Genomic DNA, 21,958 nt, shown 5'->3' on the forward strand with positions numbered 1-21,958 from the left:
TTTTTATCTATGCCTATACAATTTTGCCAGGAAAGACCCTTTTGTCAATCGTGGGATCTTTAACGTGCACACCCCAATGTAGTGTACACGAAGGGACCTCGGTTTTTCGTCTCATCCGAAAGACTAGCACAATCAAATAAACAAAACCGTCTATAACTCAGCGTATCAAAAAAGTGGCTAGGGGGGAGGAGGGGGGGGGGGGGTGATCGGAAACATCTACATCATCAAAAAATGAGGTGATTATGAACAGAATTTTAAAAAAAAATAGTGACTTTTGGGAGAGAGAGAGAGAGAGAGAGAGAGAGAGAGAGAGAGAGAGAGAGAGAGAGAGAGAGAGAGAGAGAGATACAAGGGGGGGGGGGGGGGGAGGAGAGAGAGAGAGAGAGGAAGAGAAGGAAGGAGAGAGATAGAGAGTGAGGGAGCGAGAGAGAGAGAGATAGAGAGTGAGGGAGCGAGAGAGAGAGAGATAGAGAGTGAGGGAGCGAGAGAGAGAGAGATAGAGAGTGAGGGAGCGAGAGAGAGAGGAAGAGAATGAGAGAGGAAGAGAGAGTATTAGTAGCTGAAATGAATACCCGCTGGGGGCCAGATGTCCCCCCCCCCCCCCCCCCACATATATATACAGAGGGCAGCATGCATGGAATGAGGGTGAGGGTACTCACTGCAGTATTCTCCTTCACAGACGTGTGTGTTCTGACACTCTCCTTGTTGACATCTGTGTCCAGTTTGCCATTCTAGATGAACGACACGCACGCAGACGTGCATCCACAATTTGAGAGAGAACAAGAAAAGCTAATGCTTATACGACTACCTTCGTCATGTCCCATTACAGTGGAATCCAACTTTAAAGACCCCCCGTTAAGAGACTCCCTCGCTTTTATGACACCCGATAGAAGACTCCCTCCCTTTTAAGAAACCCACCATCATTATAATCAACACCCGGCAACAATTTGAAAGAAAGAGAACTGTCTTTTTACAAGAATCATGGTGATTAATTACATCCGACAGCGATTGACCCAAAACAATCAACTTCACTAATATTGTGTCTATAATAAGGTTAGAGTGAGTTAAAAGAAGTGTGAAATACAGCAAGTGGTTTTTAGAGACGAGCGGCTAAAGGGCCTCGGAGGCCGATTTTAATGCACAGTCGTTACTCCCGGGCTAATTTAGTTTCATTTGAAAGATAAATGCATATAGTCTCTGAAACAACCTTTCTAGGTTCCCAAAAGTGGCAGCAGCTATACGCAATTTAAAGGCAAAGTAGCCCAGTTATTTTGAAAAATGCACTACAGAAAAAAGAACATTGTTGTAAAACACGGCAATATCAGCTTAACCGCAGGCGCCAGAGTAGATATTTCTGAGTGAACTATCAAGTAATTGGAAGGTGTTAAACAGCAAGTAAAAAGATTGCTTGCGTGCAGCACATAGGAGCACTAGGAGGCCTTGCATTTCAAAAATTGTGTTACGTCACGCCATTTTCACTTTTCTGGATAATGTCAAATCTTCTCAAAAACGGTTTAAAAGTCACAATCTAATCAAATACATATCAGGGGAAAGTGCGTTCATCGGGCTTTTAGTTACAAGTACCTCTGATGAGATAGTTCATAAACACTATGTGTGAGAATTTATTTCCGAAGTACACCCCCTAATTTTGCAAGTCAAAGTTATGTCATGAAAGTCTTTTGAGAGGCACTATTGACAGGTAAGGGTGGAGTGTAATGGACCTAACATGTACGTTGATACATAGAAAAATGCCTGCTCTAAGCGTAGGTGGAAAAGTTATAAAGATACCTGTGAAGAAATGTATGCGCGAGACGATAACTTTGTGATGAGTCTCATTCAGACAAATAACGCCTTTAATTGCGTATACTTACATTTTCAGGCAGTGCTGGTTTTCATAAGAGTTGCATTTGAACCTCCAAAATGCCAGTCAATACAAAGTAAGAAGATAGAATGTATCTGTGATTGACAATGTACGCCATATTTATTGAACATTCACTGACAAAATCGGGTGCATACCGTTTGTGACGGTTTTACGTTTCACTGATAAAGGAAAAACTGAATTTAATGTGTTATACAAAACTCTCTGGTTAACATGATTAACATACAATAAAGAAGTACAATGTATGCCATGTAGTTACTGAATGTAGGTTAAGCTTGCGGAATATTGTTTGAATATTACACCTGCAACGATGACGTCACACGTGACGTCGAAGCTAAAGGTAAGCGAGGTGTAAAGTCTCAGGCATGAAAATTCTCCGTATTTTCCGTATTTTCGGTATTTTTGAACAAAATAAACCGGTTTTTTTTTTATTTTCCGTATATTTCCTTTTTTTTTTTTTTTTTTCCTAGTCATAGTTATAGTAAAATAGTTTTGGGGCCATGTTTGAATCCAATTTTAAGGCTCAGATAGCCCCAGATTGCACCAAATTGCACCCTTGAAAAAAAAAATGTTCGGGGGAGCATGCCCCCGGACCCCCCTAGAAGTCTTGGCGCTTCGCGCCTGCGAAACTTGGCGCTACGCGCCTTCGAATTTTGTTTTCAATATTTTTTTTTTTTTCAGTTTTTCATGCCTGAGTCTACCATGAGCACTTGTCGGCCAACTTGGCTCTCAGCCCGATTTTAATGCGCAGTCGGTACTCCCGAGCAAATTTGGTATTATTTGAAAGATAAATGCCTTCGAAATGTCACCCAACCTTTCTAGGAACCCAAAAGTGGCAGCAGCTATACGCATCTTGAGGCAAAGTAGCCAAAATATTGTGAAAAGTATACTGTATCAGCTAAACCGCACGCATCAGAGTGAGTATATCAGATCAGATTGAGTCATTAGGTAACTGAAAGGTCTAACACGGCAAGTAAAAAGCTTGTTTGACTGTAGCACATACGAGTATCATCAGGCCTTCCATCTTGGAAGTTGTGTTACGTCATGCCGTTTTTACTTTTCTGAATAATGTTAATTCTCCCCGAGGACGTTTCATTAATACCAATCTGATTAAATACACGTCAGAGGAACGGGTAATCATCGGGCTTCTTATAGCAAGTAACGTTTTGGAGATATCTCTTAAACACAAAGTGTGAGAGTTCACTATAGAAGTACACCCTCTAATTTTGAAAGTCACAATTCTGCGCGGAAAGTCTTTTGCTCTCATTATGACGTGCAGGAACACAATTGGATAGACTTGATAGTTATAACATAGACAAATGCCTGGTAGGTGCAATATTTAAAAAGATACAAAGTAAAAACGTTATTGTGAGAGACAGATCATTTTGTTAGTAGCTTTTACAAATTGTTACAAATTACGCCTTTGATTGCGCAACCTTACATTTTCAGCTAGTACTGATTTTTATCTGAATTGGATTTTATCTTCCTAATTGCTCCTTAATTCAAAGTTAGATGATGAAATGTATCCGCGATGGGCAATGTGTGTCATATTTCTTAAATTTTCAGCAAGAAAATCGGTTTTGAACTGTTTTTGTCGGTTTTACTTTTCACTGAAGACAACATGCTTTTCATGTGTAAAGCAAAACACTCTGATGAATTTCAAGTCAACGGGACAAAGCAGTACAATTTAGTTTGTGAAGTTACTAAAATGTAGATTGAGCTTGCAGGATGAAATTTGAACATCACAACGACAGCGATGACGTCACACGTGACGTCAATGTTACAGGTAGCCAATTGTCACAATTAGGTGACATGGATCAAGAAAGTGTCACTCGGTGGGGTGCCTTCTCTTGGTCGATTGCGATAGAAAGCGCCTGTGCTTTCTGTCAACGGTTGTGGGTTTTGCTGACAGCGCAGAACGAACACGGATATTTTGTGTTGCACGGATTTCACGGGGGTGATTTCTGCTGTCGAGGCAGAATTGTCGATAGCTGAACTGGGGCATGTGACAGGGTTAGTCACGTGATTTTGTCAAGGTTGTCTGTCTGAGACATGTTAACTGGACACTCGAAAACTCAGCGCTGGGGAGAACGGTCGGTGTCTTATATTTCCTGCTAGTTTGAAGGATTTCATCGCTTTGAGTTCTGCATTGATATTCAACGCGCCGCTCTGCATATATGTACAGGAGGGCTTCAGGAAACTTCAGTTTGAGACCACTTTCTCTCCGTTCACATGCGGTCTGACGTTGACGGGTCGTCAAATTCTCTTCGCTGTGCGTGAAGGTAATTTCACCGCATAAAGTACTCAGCAAGAGGGCGAATGGGATATCGCTGTTGACGAACAGGGGCCATTCAAAGGAGGAAGCGGTTTTCGCTTCAATGAGAGAGCTACCTACATAGGCTTTTGAGGTAATAAATCATTATTTAACGCTGTTGACGAGTCTGTGTTTGTGGATTGAAATACTCTCTGTTGTTCTTTCCAGGTTAGCGCATAATTTGCTCTTTGTGACGCTAAAATACTAATCTGTATATGGTTTTTGCAGATATGGAGAGAAGGAAGGAAAATGGCTGATTTGTTGTAAAAGTCCGTTTGTGCAGGCCCACGTGCTCGATGAAATATGTCAGGGTGACATGTTTAAAGGTGGGGTGTGAGGGGTAGCATGACATGTCTAGTGCACCGAGGCTTTTTGTTGCAGCCTTTCTTCATTTCTACCTGCTACTGTTGCTGGCTGTTACCTGCGGGACGCTGTTATCTGCGGGACACTGTTATCAGCGGGATGCTACATCAAGATCGTCCGCGGAGTGATGTAACCAGCTAACCGGCTAACCAGCTAACCGGCTAACCAGCTAACCAGCGACAGGGTGTGGCGCCTGATGTCTCCACAGTTCCCTGCTTCGTCACCACGCTAACCAGCACTTCATTCGACGGAGCAGTTGTGGAGACTAAAGACTAATTACAGGCCGTCCACTCAGTGGCAGAAGAAAAGCTAAGTGCACCATGTCTTTGCACCCTGTTTACCACCGTTGTCATCTTTTCTATTTATGATTACATTCGAGCGGTGACAACGTGGGGTGTGTGACACCTGCATAAGTTAGCACTTTTAGGCAGATCAGCTATATTTTCCTAGCTTTACACGGGATCAGCGTGTTACTATAATTTTCTATACTTTAACTGGCATTTTTGTCAGTGACACATGGTGTTTACGTTTTGAACGTAAAAAAGAACATATTTTGAGTGAAGTCTCGAGGGAGGTGGCGAGTTATTACATAAACAGGCGTCTGGAACTTATACTTTTGTTGTTTCTATTTAATTGTATGACTGCGAGAGTGGATCGTGGTGTGGTTAGTTAGTTAGAAGTAACTAACCGTTTTATAATCACCTTATGTGATATAGTGAAACGTGACAGCAATGTGAGAAGTCTAGAATGAGCATTGTATAATGGTCGGAAAGATAGACTGCATACAATAGACAGAGCAATAAGTACTCCCTCGAAAAATATACCCATATTGAATTTTGTAGATTTTCAGATAAAATGTCCTACGTTGAAGGTTATTTTTTTGAAATTTGCAGGAATGGTCAAATCTATTAAGGCATATCAGAAAAAGATAAATGTAAAACAGGAGGCAAACTATGAATTGTTAAAGCAAAAACCATGGAAAATAATATTTGAAGGAAACCATAGTGTCCAATCGTGTTTGGCCGCGGCAGACTCAGCCCCAGCTGGTGTGGTAAAATGGAATGGTATTTTGGATAACCTCAGCTGGAACAAGATCTTTTACTTATGTCATAAGACAACAGTTGATTGTCAGCTAAAATGGTTCCAGCTGAGGTTAATTTATAGGGCTTTGCCCACAAACCGCTACTTATTTCTGAGAAAAATTGTTGAATCTTCTAATTGTTCGTTTTGTAACAATGAGGAAGAAACAATTAATCATTTGATGTGGCATTGCCAGAATATTAACAGGTTTTGGCAGGAACTACAGGAACTGTTCAATAATAGTTGTTATCATGTTAGTAATTTCCGGTTTTCGGAAGCGGTAGTATTGTTTGGAGTTCAGGAAAATATGTTCACTGATAAAGCCTTAGATTTCATTATTTTACTGGCCAAATTTTATATTTACAAATGTAAATGGAACTCTGAAAGACCGATGCTTCCGATATTCTTGAAATTTTTGAAAAGTAGATATTTTTTGGAAAAGTACAAGGTAAGTTTGCAGAAGATAAGTTTGACCGCCTCTGGCAACCATATTCCAACCTGGTTTCATGAAAATTGTCCAGTACTAGGCTCTACTCCTCCTCCCTAATTCGATAACCTTCGCAATGAACTGTGTATCGCGGTGAAAAAAATGACAGTTGGTCAAGTCACAGTGACGGTTACGAAACGGAATTTACGAAAGTGCAGATGGATACAAACAGTGGCTGGTCCAGTTTAATGAAATGACAGGACCAGCAAACATTACCGATAATCTGACTGCGTAGCAAATGCTTGACTTGCTTGTCGAAGAGACACTGCGTAGAAACTGACTCAAATTCAGTGCAAAGCAAGCCAGTGTCAAAACTGTCAGTGACAAGACGTAAAAAGTTTGCGTGTTCGGAAATGGCGACCTGTGGATCTAGTCATGGAAAATGTTATTGAGGCTCATGGAAAGTCATGGAAAAGTCATGGAATTTTGTTTCTAAAAACCAGTGGGGACCTTGCGACTAGTATACAGTGCTCATTCTAGACTTTATATCTTGCGTACCTGTCGCTTCGACGTCACGAGTGATGTCATCGTTGCAGGTGCAATATTCAAACAATATTCCGCAAGCTCAACCTACATTCAGTAACTACATGGCATACATTGTACTTCTTTATTCTACGTGAATCATGTTACCCAGAGAGTATTGTATAACACACTAAATTCTGTTTTTTCTTCCGTGAAACGTAAAACCTCCAAAAACGGTATGAACCCGATTTTTTCAGTGAATGTTCAATAAATATTGCGCACATTGTCAATCACAGATACATTCTATCTTCTTACTTTGTATTGACGGGCATTTTGGAGGTTCAAATGCAACTCTTATGAAAACCAGCATGGCCTGAAAATGTAAGTATAGGCAATTAAAGGCGTTATTTGTCTAAATGAGACTCATCACAAAGTTATCGTCTCGCGCATACATTTCTTCACAGGTATCTTTATAACTTTTGCGCCTACGCTTGGAACAGGCATTTGTTTATGTATTAACGTACGTGTTAGGTCCATTACACTCCACCCTTACCTGTTATAGTGCATCTAAAAAAGCTTTCATGACATAACTTTGACTTGCACAATTAGGGGGTGTACTTCGGAAATTTACTCTCACACTTAGTGTTTATGAGCTATCTCATCAGAGGTACTTGCAACTAAAAGCCCGATAAATGCACTTTCCTCTTATATGTCTTGGATTAGAATGTGGCTTACAAAACATTTTTCAGAAGATTTGACATTATCCCCAAAAAGTGAAAATGACGTGACGTAACATAATGTCTGAAATGCCTTGGCCTCCTGGTGCTCCTATGTGTTGCACGCAAACAATCTTTTCACTTGCTGTTTAACACCTTCCAATTACTTGATAGTTCACTCAGAAATATCTACTCTGGCGCCTGCGGTTAAGCTGATATTGCCGTGTTTTGCAACAAAGTTTTTTTTTCTGCAGTGCATTTTTTTAAAATAACTGGGCTACTTTGCCTTAAAATTGCGTATAGCTGCTGCCACTTTTGGGAACCTAGAAAGGTTGTTTCAGAGTCTATATGCATTTATCTTTCAAATGTAACCAAATTTGCCCGGAAGTACCCCCTGTGCATTAAACTCCTAAATTAAGCGCCTTTTTCCGATTTGGCCGCTCGTCTAGTATGACTCCCCTTCGTCAAGTCTCAATGCAGGTGAACACCTCCCCCCGCCGCCACGAAGTCTCTATACCCTTTAACCCCCCCCCCCCCACATTACCACCACCACCCACCCATAGATGACTTCCAATTTTTTAAGACCCCCAGTCCAAAAGAAGTTCCTCCCATTATAGACGACCCCCCCTCTCCCCCCAAATAGACGGCTCACTCCCTGTGAAGACCCTGTTTTTTTCAGATTTGATGTCATTAACTTCTGTTCATTTATCCCTCATTTTTCAGACCTGATTTTCTCAGTGTTTTTCAGGCTTCAATCGGAAGGTTCCACTGTATATGCATCGAACATATTTGCTGTTTTATCCTCTTACAATTATTTTGAGAACGTTAATTTCCTACTGATTGCCACAGACGTGATCCTAATGTGACCTAAAATATAAATTCATTTAGTAATTCAATCCTAAGAATATCTAAGACATAATGAACAGTTTATTGGGCAGTGTTTGATTTTATAATATTAAATGCCAATTATTGTATTTACAAGTGTAAATATGCAAAAGTTGTTCCTACACTGGTTGCATTTAAAAGAGATTTGAGAAAAAGATATTTGGTAGGAGAATATTTAAGTAAAATTAATTTTACGTGTAATACATTTTTTCTGGAGTGGTACCTATTTAAACCTCTGATACTGTCAAATCATATACATTTTTTTTTATTGAACAAGATAAGGATATTCTATAATTATATTGATCTTTATAAAAAAAAAATTCAATTCACATTATTAACTATGGACAGAACAGGATTTTGTTGCTATGAGTAGTTTTATAAAATAATTAAATAGAAAGACAAGAAAGGAGACGAGGATTATGTTTATATAATTTAGAAATGTGTTGAATATGGGCTATGTAATTGTACGTTTTATTGTGCCTTCCTGTTTTTACATTTAGTCAAGTTTTGACTAAATGATTTAACATAGAGGGGGAATCGAGACGAGGGTCGTGGTGTATGTATGTGTATGTGTGTGTGTCTGTCTGTCTGTGTGTCTGTCTGTCTGTCTGTGTGTGTAGAGCGATTCAGACCAAACTACTGGACCGATCTTTATGAAATTTTACATAAGAGTTCCTGGGAATGATATCCCCGGATGACACCCTCCTTTTTTAATCAAATTGATTGAAAATTTGGCCAAGCAATCTTCGACAAAGGCCGGACTTCAGTATTGCATTTCAGCTTGGTGGCCTAAAAATTAATTAATGACTTTGGTCTTTAAATATCTGAAAATTGTAAAAAAAACACAATTTTTATAAAACGATCCAAATTTACGTTCATCTTATTCTTCATCATTTCCTGATTCCAAAAACATATAAATATGTTATATTTGGATTAAAAACAAACTCTGAAAATTAAAAATATAAAAAACTATGAGTATTAAACAGGTGATTTTAAACTGGGAAAATGGGAATCTTGGCATATTTGGTAAAATGTGCGTAATAAAAAGTGTTTTGATTTCTCACTTTGTTTATGTTATGCAGGCAATATGCATCCCTGAACCTGTGTTGAAAAAAATTAATACGTTGTTGTTTCGTTTTCTTTGGAGGAAAATTAATTGTAATAAGAAAGCGTTTGAGAAAGTGAAGAAAAGTGTCATGTGCAGTGGAATAGGAACAGGAGGAATTCAAATGATTGATATGTAAATATTGCAAGAATCTATTCTGTGCGGCTGGCTTGCTCAGCTTTCGAATATGAATAACAATAGTACATGGACTTGGATTCCTAGATTACATTTCCGTAATTTTGGAACAGATTTATCATGTTTTAATTCAATTATTGGTCCTAAAAAGTTTAAAGGGTTAGATAGTCTTCAGTCCTCCTTCTCCTAAATGGCGGGGTAAAAAACGGTCATACACGTAAAATTCCACTCGTGCAAAAAACACGAGTGTACGTGGGAGTTTCAGCCCACGAACGCAGAAGAAGAAGAAGAAGTCCTCCTTCTGGAGCAAAGTACTGCGAGTCTGGTTGGAACATAATACACTGCACTCTCCTTCGTCTCTGAAGATGGCATGCATATGGAATAATGTCGATATAAAATATCAAAATAATGTAATTTATTTTGACAACTGGGCAAAAAAGGAATAACACATGTCAATGACCTTTTAGAAAACAATTCCATTTTTTCATTTCAAAATGTACAGAACTTAATTGGTACTTCACCAGAACTCTATTTACAGTACATTGTTGTTCACTCGGCGTTGTCTCGTTATTTAAAGAACAATGCGGCTTATGTATATGCTGTTACTGAAGAATTTTCGAAATTGTATTTTAATGATAAAGTGATGTTAAAAGCTAGAGATTTTCGAAATTTTATGACAGATATGAAATATAGTCCACCCTGCTGTGTTCGATTTTGGCTGAACAAACTTGGTTTTAATATTGAAGAAAAAGTTTGGCTTAATGCAAAAGAGACAACAACAGAAACCAGACTAAAAGAATTACAGTGGAAGATATTACACAATATATACCCAACCAATATTCTTCTCTTAAAAATGGGACTCGCAAATAATGATAAATGTCCATATTGTATTGAACAAGTTGATTATATTGAACATTTCTTTTTCTATTGCAGTAAAATTCACCATTTGTGGAAGCATGTTGAAACATTGTTTTACAATCGATATAACATAGCAATTATTTTACAAGCAACAGATGTGCTGATTTGTGTGCGAGATAAGAATGGTTTGACACATGATATGTTTAAGTATCTTACCCATTTAATCTTGATTGGAAAAATGTGTATAAGTAAATTTAGATATGGGACACCCCTTGAAATATTATTTATTTTTCAAAGGGACTTAACGCTCAGGGGCCTGGTATAAAACAAGTGTAAGTTTAAATTGAGTGTGTGAAATAATAATATTTGGAGACTGTTATTTACGGAATAGAAAAAAAAACAAAAAAAACTATGATCAAAATTAAAGTTTTGAAATCAATTTAAAAACACTTGCATCGTATTCCTTGTCGGCTCCTGATTCCAAAAACATATACCTAGATATGATATGTTTGGATTGAAAACACGCTCAGAAAGTTAAAACGAAGAGAGTTACAGAAAAGCGTGCTATCCTTCTCAGCGCAACTACTACCCCGCTATTCTTGTCAATTTCACTGCCTTTGCCACGAGCGGTGGACTGACGATGCTACGAGTATACGGTCTTGCTGAAAAATTGCATTGCGTTCAGTTTTATTCTCTGAGTTCGACAGCTTGACTAAATGTTGTATTTTCACCTTACGCGACTTGTTTATATTTAGTCAAGTTTTGACTAACTGTTTTAACATAGCCGGGGAATCGAGACGAGGGTCATGGTGTGTGTGTGTGTGTGTGTGTGTGTGTGTGTGTGTGTGTGTGTGTGTGTGTGTGTGTGTGTGTGTGTGTGTGTGTGTGTGTGTGTGTGTGTGTGTAAAGTGATTCCGAGGAAACTACTGGACCAATCTTCATAAAACTTTACATGAGAGTTTCTGGGTATAATATCCCCTGACTTTTTTTCTTCATTTTTTGGATGGATGTCTTTGATGACGTCATATCCGTTTTTTGTGAAAGTTAGGGCAGCACTGTCACTCCCCCATTTTTCAACCAAATTGATTGAAATGTTGATAAAACAATCTTCGACGAAGTCCGGACTATGGTAATGCATTTCAGCTCAAAATAATAAAAATGATTAAAGTTGTCATTGAAATCGAAATTTTAGTAACAGATTAAACAATGACTGCATTGTATTCCTCATCTTCTCCTGAATTCAAACATACATAGATATGTCGTGTTCACTCTAACAATGTGCTCAGAATGACAAAAATAGGTTAATTAAGTACTATATGGTCGCATGCTTCGCGAAGACGAGCGTGATTCGTCTCGGTATTGTTTGCCGAGACTATCTACATGCATATTGTAGTCTTCTAAATGTATCTCGTAGTCTTGGTGATGACTGGTTTTTGGTGTTGATCTTTTAGTTTGATACCGATTGACTAAATGTTTTTATATCGCTTTACGCGACTTGTTATAATTTGTAGTCGTTTTTGGCTCACGTAAGTGTAGCCTATGCGATGCTAAACTTTGTCTGTCTGTGCGTGTGTATGTGTGTGTGTGTGTATGTGTGTGATAGAAACTACATTTGCCCACCGAAATACTAATTTTACCTGGTTATTATCCAAGCAACAGCTTCAAAATATTGAAGCAATGATCAACATTTCGTCTGCACGTATGTAGTTAAAGTGTGTATCTAAAGAAAACGGGTGGTGGGGTTGTTTTTTTTTTTTGGGGGGGGGGGGTAAAACGGGTGACTGGTTTGTGTCGTGTGTGGTATGTAGACCAGGTCAGGGGTCAAGGTTAGGTCAGATCGCGTGAAGGACTGATTGTGGTATAGATACAGTTATCACCGAGCTGCAGTTCGCCGATTCGGAGAAAACGATTTCACATTGTTCGGTTTCGTAGCTCCAGAAGAATAGATAAAGAAGATACCAAAGGAGATTTCCTACAGGTTAATCTGCACAGCGTGTTTCCAGTGTCTGCGCGAGGAAGCGCTGTCGAAATCTGCACAGCGTGTAGCCAGTGTCTGCGCGAGGAAGCGCTGTCGAAACTGCAGTGTCGATCTGGCAGTCGTGTCCCCGTAAGTAGGCTTCAGACAGACAGATCTCTCGCACTCTTGCACCGTGTCGCCTAGCTTACTGTGTGTGTATGTGTGACGGAGTGATTGAGTTTGTGTTACTGTTTGTCGATTTCTTACGTGAGCCTTGAAGGCTTCACCTCTTGTTTATTTTATGTTATTCATAATAATCAAGTAACGCCATAGCCTCAATGATGTCTGTTGTTAACCAAGAGGGCGCATGGGGATGCTTAACTCTATGCTCACATAGTGGTGTATCTTTATCACTAATGGAACAAGAAATATTATGAACAAGATCACAAGCATCATCTGTGCCATTTTACATAAAATATCTTTACTCACTGCACTTGTTGTCTGTGTCGCAGAGTGCAGAGACACAACCATCGTTGCTTGTGCACACCTGGTTTACATCCAGCCCTGCATCAGACAGAGAACCAAGTCACAATGTGTTCATTCCATCCCTGCATCAGACAGAGAACCAAGTAACAATGTGCTCATTCCAGCTCTGCATCAGACAGAGAACAAAGTCACAATGTGCTCATTCCAGCCCTGCATCAGACAGAGAACCAAGTCACAATGTGCTCATTCCAGCTCTACACCAGACAGAGAACAAAGTCACAATGTGCTCATTCCAGCCCTGCATCAGACAGAGAACCAAGTCACAATGTGCTCATTCCAGCTCTACACCAGACAGAGAACAAAGTCACAATGTGCTCATTCCAGCCCTGCATCAGACAGAGAACAAAGTCACAATGTGTTCATTCCAGCCCTGCACCAGACAGAGAACAAAGTCACAATGTGCTCATTCCAGCCCTGCACCAGACAGAGAACAAAGTCACAATGTGCTCATTCCAGCTCTACACCAGACAGAGAACAAAGTCGCAATGTGCTCATTCCAGCTCTGCACCAGACAGAGAACCAAGTAACAATGTGCTCATTCCAGCTCTACACCAGACAGAGAACAAAGTAACAATGTGCTCATTCCAGCTCTACACCAGACAGAGAACAAAGTCACAATGTGCTCATTCCAGCTCTACACCAGACAGAGAACAAAGTCACAATGTGCTCATTCCAGCTCTGCATCAGACAGAGAACCAAGTCACAATGTGCTCATTCCAGCCCTGCACCAGACAGAGAACCAAGTCACAATGTGCTCATTCCAGCCCTGCACCAGACAGAGAACAAAGTCACAATGTGTTCATTCCAGCTCTGCGACAGACAGAGGACCAAGTAACAATGTGTTCATTACAGTCCTGCACCAGACAGAGAACCAAGTCACAATGTGTTCATTCCAGCTCTGCGACAGACAGAGAACCAAGTCACAATGTGTTCATTCTTGTCCTGCATCAGACAGAGAACCAAGTCACAATGTGTTCATTCCAGCTCTGCGACAGACAGAGAACCAAGTCACAATGTGTTCATTCTTGTCCTGCATCAAAGAAAGAACCAAGTCACAATGTGTTCATTCCAAAGTAAAAAGGACGGGAGAAAATCTGTGAGTGTGATTTTGCGCAAGTGTGTGTGTGTGTGTGTGTGTGTGTGTGTGTGTGTGCGTGCGGGTGTGTGTGTGTGTGTGTGCGTGCGTGCGTGCGTGCATGCGTGTGTGTGGGAGTGTATGTATGTGTGTGTGTGTGTGTGTGTGTGTGTGTGTGGTTAGAACGGTTGGCAACTTGATAAAAACTACTACCGGTATTTTAGTTTGATATACACTTCTGCCAAAAAGTTAAGCAATCAAAATATATCATTTCAAATGCAATATTTATAAATTCATCACAATTAACTTCAGTGAACTGCTTCTATGACTTTATTTGTATTAATATGAATCACGCATGGTTCTATGTTACTTGTCCAACTGTGCTTGGCAATAGAACCTAATAGCAAAGTGTTGAATTAAACTTAAGGGGAGAGGTGGCACGAAAACTAAAAACTGACTGTGTGCAATTTGTTTTGCAATATTTTGATGTTTTTTTGGTCTCATTCATACTCATTTTAAGAACTAATAGCAATACCAATATTTTATGAAAAAACAATGATTTGTTTCAAAAAAGGACAAAAAAGTTATATTAAGCTGTAGCTCTTTATAAAAATACAAGAAGGGCAAAGCCCATACGACTCACATGCTTGACCTCGACCTTTAGGGTAACTAAACCTAGCAATGACATCATACACTAAGAACTGCTTTACACATTTTTCCTACCAAAATACATGTGACCTTGACCCAAGGTCAAGGTCATCCAAGGTCATGCAACACAAAGCTGTTAATTCAAGACATAGGAAGTACAATGGTGCTTATTGACCATGAGATATGGTCACTTTTAGTGGTTCACTACCTTATTTTGGTCACATTTCATAAGGGTCAAAGTGACCTTGACCTTGATCATATGTGACCAAATGTGTCTCATGATGAAAGCATAACATGTGCCCCACATAATTTTTAAGTTTGAAACAGTTATCTTCCATAGTTCAGGGTCAAGGTCACTTCAAAATATGTATACAATCCAACTTTGAAGAGCTCCTGTGACCTTGACCTTGAAGCAAGGTAAACCAAACTGGTATCAAAAGATGGGGCTTACTTTGCCCTATATATCATATGTAGGTGAGGTATTCAATCTCAAAAACTTCAGAGAAAATGGGAAAAATGTGAAAAATAGCTGTTTTTTAGGCAACATTTATGGCCCCTGCGACCTTGACCTTGAAGCAAGGTCAAGATGCTATGTATGTTTTTTGGGGCCTTGTCATCATACACCATCTTGCCAAATTTGGTACTGATAGACTGAATAGTGTCCAAGAAATATCCAACGTTAAAGTTTTCCGGACGGACGGGCGGACGGACGTCCGGACGTCCGGACGTCCGGACGGACGGACGGACGGACGGACGGACGACTCGGGTGAGTACATAGACTCACTTTTGCTTCGCATGTGAGTCAAAAATCGTTGAAGCTGCAGGTTTGACATTTGTCTGGTAATGTGTTCACCAGTAGCTATTACCCGTTGTAGCATTTTTGACCAATTGTATTTCCATATTCGGTTTAGAGGTATGCAATGAAGGAAGATACAATTGTGCATGACAATTTCCCAATCAGACGTGCATTCCAGTTACAGTAAATAAATACGAGTTTTTTTCTACAAATCGGTCCTGTTATTACATCGAGAGATCACTGTTTGTTATTTTAAAACATAAATGATGTCTGCCATTTGTAGATCCAAAGTAAATACTATGCTCGTGGTGTAACTTGCCTTGAAAATCACATTCTGAGAAAATTGCATTTGAAAGTTTGTGAAGTGTTTTGCTGCACACAGTGAAGACAGATTGCCCAAACAAGAGTATGTGTGCATTCGGGTACTTTTCACTAACATTTTCAAATACTCCAAATACTCTTCACAATCCCCTATCAGTCCAACGTTGCACACATTAACATCAAACTGATGCTACCCTCAATGAAACATCAAGTACAGTGAATACGATCAGCTGGCAATTGTAAGGCGTTTGGAATTTTGCTTGCAACTATGGATGTTCTCAGTCTCATCGCAGAAGCAGACACATGGTTTCTGTCTAATAAGTGTTCCCATCACACAAAACTGGCCGACTTTCAACCCGAAATCGCTGCGAAGTAGGCGGTATTTCTTTCTTCGATAACACATGCAGCTATGGGTAGGAAGTCGGGCTTCTGCCAATATAAACTCTATACGGAATGCTTCGCTGACAATGTCAAGGGGTACAATGATCTAGAGGGAGACAAGAATATCAAGTTCTTATTAGTAAAGCAGATTTTGGATAAAATCCGATAGATTTTACAACAAAATATCGATTCACTCGAAAACGCACAGAGTTGTTTATGTCCCCTGAACAAGAAAAGTTCGACTTTACAACGAAGCTAATTTCCAAGTCAAAATATCATTTTACAACACGAATTAGATACATAAGTGGAATGTATGGTCCAAAGTTCGAGTAGCAGTACTTTGGAGTGGAAGGGGAAAATCAGTATGGAGTTTTTGTGAGATAAACGAAGGCCCGACGTCCTACCTATTATTCAGGCATCGCGGGCACAACAATCACACCGACTGCTCGCTTATTCTTCTTTGCTGCTCGATCTGCCGCAAGTTGTAACTTCCCTGCCTCTTGCATGAAGTATTCCTGCAGAATTTATTTTTGAGAGGCAAAGTTAAGAGGCAACAGCGCTGTTTGAGACGCGAACCGGCATCGAATAACGTTCGCGTGTGTTTGCGGATATGGTGTGCACGCATGCGCAGATCGACTTCCGGGTTGAAATTTATTGGTAATGACCAATCAGCGAATAGATTTTTGAAAGGTTCAAGGTCACTCTTCCAACTATGGAACATTTGCAAACGAAAGCACCCTTCGCCAGGGTGTGTGTTTTGGCCGCGGAGAGGAATAACGGAATTTACTTTTGTGACTGCGCCATCGTCAAAAAACGGGAACTCCCTCAGAGTACACTCGCATGCAAAGAATCCGACAAATTTATCGACAAGTTGCTGCTGCTCTGCCTTCAAAACATCGATTTTTCACCAAGTTTCCAGATTTTTAGCATTCACTCACTTTGCAAATCATCACTTTATTGCAAAAAAGAGGATGACAATGACAAAATAAACATCATGCAGCTATTCTAGGGTGTTCAAAGTACCTAAATATGCTGAAAACCCAAATCACGTCATGGAATGATTTTGGATGAAAATTCCGTGCCACCTCATTCCTTAAAGCAAATGTGTCTAGATAACGGATATTTAGGTAAAAAAATAAGTTGGCAAAGAACAGTTTACAGAAGCTCAAAAAAATCTTGCCAAGGAGAGTAAAATGTTTTATAGAAAGCCAGGCAAAAGCTTTGATCTAGCAAAGCAGAGTAGAGTTTAAGAGAAAGCCAACCTATAGCAGGCGAGAGCTCTGATCTTGCCAAGCAGAGTAGAGTGTTATAGAAAGCCAACTTATAGCAGGCGAAAGCTTTGATCTTGCAAAGCACAGTAGAGTTTAAGAGAAAGCCAACCTATAGCAGGCGAGAGCTCTGATCTTGCCAAGCAGAGTAGAGTGTTCTAGAAAGCCAACTTATAGCTGGCGAGAGCTCTGGGGCCAGTTTCATAAGCCAGAAACACAGTCGACCAACTGCAGTTGTCCGAGAGAACCACAGTAATCCGACGTCATCGGGTTTCACGAACAAAATTTCAGTCGGCCGACTGCGGGTCGTCTCACCGGAAGTCGACCAAACACGGCGATGCTCTCCCCCCAACACTGTGTTCGGCTTACTGCGGTAAACCGAAAATAAATGTAATTATCCGCACAGTCAATGGCAGAATGCTCACACTTTTTTGGATTGTGAGCCAAACCTTGTGATTGTTCTTCGAAATGTATCTATCATGACGCAGTAATCCAGGAGACAAGTCAGGGTTATGTCTTGAAGACGTCACATTATGGCGTAAGAGGGTTAGACGTCACGCGAAGCAATTACTGAAAGTCTCGGTCATTGTTATTTTGAGCGGGCCGAGACTAGTTTTTTCTTCGAAATCGGCCATTTCCACGTGCGAATGAGCAAACGGAAGTGGTAATGTTGCTAAATTTAGCCTTCGACTTGGCCATTCGGATTACTGTACAGTCGGTCGACTGCGGTTGTCCGCGGGTGACGGTGATTCGCTCATGAAACGCGCTTTTCGGTGACCCGGCGATCAACCACAGTCCATCGACTGGGCAGTCGATCGACTGTCAGTCGGTTCACTGCTATCTTATGAAACTGGCCCCTGATCTTGCCAAACAGAGTAGAGTGTTGTAGAAAGCCAATCTTGCCAAGCAGAGTAGGTTGCAAGAAAAAGCCAACTTATAGCAGTTGAGAGCTTTGATCTTGCCAAGCATTTTGTTTGTTTGTTTGTTTGCTTAACGCCCAGCCGACCACGAAGAGCCATATCAGGGCGGTGCTGCTTTGACATATAACGTGCGCCACACACAAGACAGAAGTCGCAGCACAGGCTTCATGTCTCACCCAGTCACATTATTCTGACACCGGACCAACCAGTCCTAGCACTTACCCCATAATGCCAGACGCCAGGCGGAGCAGCCACTAGATTGCCAATTTTAAAGTCTTAGGTATGACCCGGCCGGGGTTCGAACCCACGACATCCCGATCACGGGGCGGACGCCTTACGACTAGACCAACCGTGCCGGTCTTGCCAAGCATAGTAAAGTGTCATAGAAAGCCACGTTATAGCAGTGGAGAGCTCTGATCGTGCCAAGCAGAGTAGAATGTTATAGAAAGCCACGTTATAGCAGTGGAGAGCTCTGATCGTGCCAAACAGAGTAGAGTGTTATAGAAAGCCAAGTTATAGCAGGCGAGAGCTCTGATCGTGCCAAACAGAGTAGAGTGTTATAGAAAGCCAAGTTATAGCAGGCGAGAGCTCTGATCGTGCCAAGCAGAGTAGAATGTTATAAGACATAAGACATAAGACTTTATTTCAACCATGTGCAGTACACTAGGGACATGTTTTGGCCAGAGTACAATCAATCAATCCATACACGCCCTTCCAAACATCGCTTGCAATCTCAGTCACACACACGCTCACGCACGCCCGCATACATTCCCCACACAGAACCCACAACAGCACACACGCACAAGCATGCTCCTCCTTAACAAAACGTGTTTAACCATCAATTGTACATATGCGTAAAATAAACAGTATGGAAGTATCAGTAAGAATTATATATGTATCAGACATCAGTTATGACGACAATAACTAAAATCACAAATCCTTAATAATTTTAAAACCAAAACATTTATTACCATACTACACTGGGTAGGTGAACTTTAAGAAGTAAGGTATTTAAAGGCTTGACGGCTGTGTCTCACAACAGAATACCAGGACATAAACCTTGAGTAAAAGCTCAATTTTAACTAAGAACGGCAGTTAGAGGACTTAAGGAGCCAGGACACGCACCGCACTTGGATAAAAACTGTCTCTGAAACGCGTGGTGCGTGTCCTGATCGAGCGAAAACGCCTGCCCGAGGGTAGGGGCCGGAACAACTTGTAAGCAGGGTGCGAGTTGTCTGACAGAATCTTTTTGACCTTCTGAGCGCTTCGGGATGTGTATATGGAGGCAATGGAGGGAAGCTCACAACCCACAATCTTGGAAGCTGTTCGTACAACTCTGCTTATGTTGATCTGTTCTGCCTCAGTAGCCCTACTGAACCAGACAGTGATGGAAAAAGACAAGATGCTTTCAATCGTAGCCCTATAGAACTGGATTAAGATTTCTTGTTATAGAAAGCCACGTTATAGCAGTGGAGAGCTCTGATCGTGCCAAACAGAGTAGAGTGTCATAGAAAGCCAAGTTATAGCAGGCGAGAGCTCTGATCGTGCCAAACAGAGTAGAGTGTTATAGAAATCCAAGTTATAGCAGGCGAGAGCTCTGATCGTGCCAAGCAGTGTAGAGTGTTATAGAAAGCCAAGTTATAGCAGGCGAGAGCTCTGATCGTGCCAAACAGAGTAGAGTGTTATAGAAAGCCAAGTTATAGCAGGCGAGAGCTCTGATCGTGCCAAACAGAGTAGAGTGTTATAGAAAGCCAAGTTATAGCAGGCGAGAGCTCTGATCGTGCCAAACAGAGTAGAGTGTTATAGAAAGCCAAGTTATAGCAGGCGAGAGCTCTGATCGTGCCAAACAGAGTAGAGTGTTATAGAAGGCCAAGTTATAGCAGGCGAGAGCTCTGATCGTGCCAAACAGAGTAGAGTGTTATAGAAAGCCAAGTTATAGCAGGCGAGAGCTCTGATCGTGCCAAACAGAGTAGAGTGTTATAGAAAGCCAAGTTATAGCAGGCGAGAGCTCTGATCGTGCCAAACAGTGTAGAGTGTTATAGAAGTCCAAGTTATAGCAGGCGAGAGCTCTGATCGTGCCAAACAGAGTAGAGTGTTATAGAAATCCAAGTTATAGCAGGCGAGAGCTCTGATCGTGCCAAACAGAGTAGAGTGTTAGAGAAAGCCAACTTATAGCAGGTGAGAGCTTTGATCTTGCCAAGCAGAGTAGAGTGTTAGAGAAAGCCAACTTATAGCAGGTGAGAGCTTTGATCTGGCCAAGCAGAGTAGAGTGTTAGAGAAAGCCAACTTATAGCAGGTGAGAGCTCTGGGCCCGTATTCTTGAAAAGTCTGCAAAATTGTGTCTGTCAAAGTCAAACTGTCGTGGAACTACCGCCCGGTATTTGTTTATATCGCCCGGTAATTATTTATTTTCCCCCGGTATTCATGTGAGTCTGGTGGAAGGTCGGCAGCTACCAGTGTTGGTTATTTTTAGAACAGGAGATTCCCCATGCTTGCTCTTCTTGCTCTTCTCTGCGCATGCGTTACCGGCGTTTCCGTTATTTTTCAGTTGCATGGTTGCTGCTACCCTTATATTTTTGGCCTTCTCTCTAATTTAAAAATAAATTCAAGCCGGGAGCATCCTTCTTTATTGGTCTTTATTTTTTCTCAATCAAATGTTTACATTTTTAATTTAACAAACTTTATCAATTAACTAATATCATGTTAACCAAAGATTTAAACAAGAAGGGCAAAGCCCATACGACTCACATGCTTGACCTTGACCTTTACATGACCTTGACCTTCAGGGTCAAGGTCAAATAACTAAACCTAGCAATGACATCATACACTAAGAACTGCTTTACACATTGTTCCTACCAAAATACATGTGACCTTGACCCAAGGTCAAGGTCATCCAAGGTCATGCAACACAAAGCTGTTAATTCAAGACATAGGAAGTACAATGGTGCTTATTGGCTCTTTCTACCATGAGATATGGTCACTTTTAGTGGTTCACTACCTTATTTTGGTCACATTTCATAAGGGTCAAAGTGACTTTGACCTTGATCATATGTGACCAAATGTGTCTCATGATGAAAGCATAACATGTGCCCCACATAATTTTTAAGTTTGAAACAGTTATCTTCCATAGTTCAGGGTCAAGGTCACTTCAAAATATGTATACAATCCAACTTTGAAGAGCTCCTGTGACCTTGACCTTGAAGCAAGGTAAACCAAACTGGTATCAAAAGATGGGGCTTACTTTGCCCTATATATCATATGTAGGTGAGGTATTAAATCTCAAAAACATCAGAGAAAATGTGAAAAATAGCTGTTTTTTAGACAACATTTATGGCCCCTGCGACCTTGACCTTGAAGCAAGGTCAAAATGCTATGTATGTTTTTTGGGGCCTTGTCATCATACACCATCTTGCCAAATTTGGTACTGATAGACTGAATAGTGTCCAAGAAATATCCAACGTTAAAGTTTTCCGGACGGCCGGACGGACGGACGACTCGGGTGAGTACATAGACTCACTTTTGCTTCGCATGTGAGTCAAAAACTAATTCCTGCCTAAAATTAATGTTAAAAATCAATTTTGATATTCCTTACAATGTACTCTCTTCCACATGAAGAAAATAAACAAAAATAAACAAATGACAAAAAGTAAAAAATAATAATGGCCAGATGGTGATTTGAACTTGACTCAATCGCGTATCAGGCAAACGCGATAACCGTTCTGCCACGATATCAGTTTAAACATTCTCGACACTGTAATGCAT

The 21,958-nt window shown here is 40.6% G+C and overlaps 1 protein-coding gene across 1 annotated transcript in view; it reads right to left on the reverse strand.

The window, feature by feature from the left end:
• Positions 1 to 21,958, reverse strand: part of LOC138948331 (uncharacterized) — a 322,492-nt gene that overhangs the window by 122,622 nt on the left and 177,912 nt on the right. The window contains exons 16-17 of the mRNA XM_070319840.1: positions 12,731 to 12,805; positions 660 to 731 (exon numbers count right to left, since the gene is read on the reverse strand). Coding sequence (XP_070175941.1) covers positions 660 to 731; positions 12,731 to 12,805 — 147 coding nt within the window. The remainder of the gene's footprint in view (positions 1 to 659; positions 732 to 12,730; positions 12,806 to 21,958) is intronic.

The sequence above is a fragment of the Littorina saxatilis genome, linkage group LG15 (genome assembly GCF_037325665.1).
Source record: "Littorina saxatilis isolate snail1 linkage group LG15, US_GU_Lsax_2.0, whole genome shotgun sequence".
Taxonomy (NCBI): Eukaryota; Metazoa; Mollusca; class Gastropoda; order Littorinimorpha; family Littorinidae; genus Littorina; species Littorina saxatilis.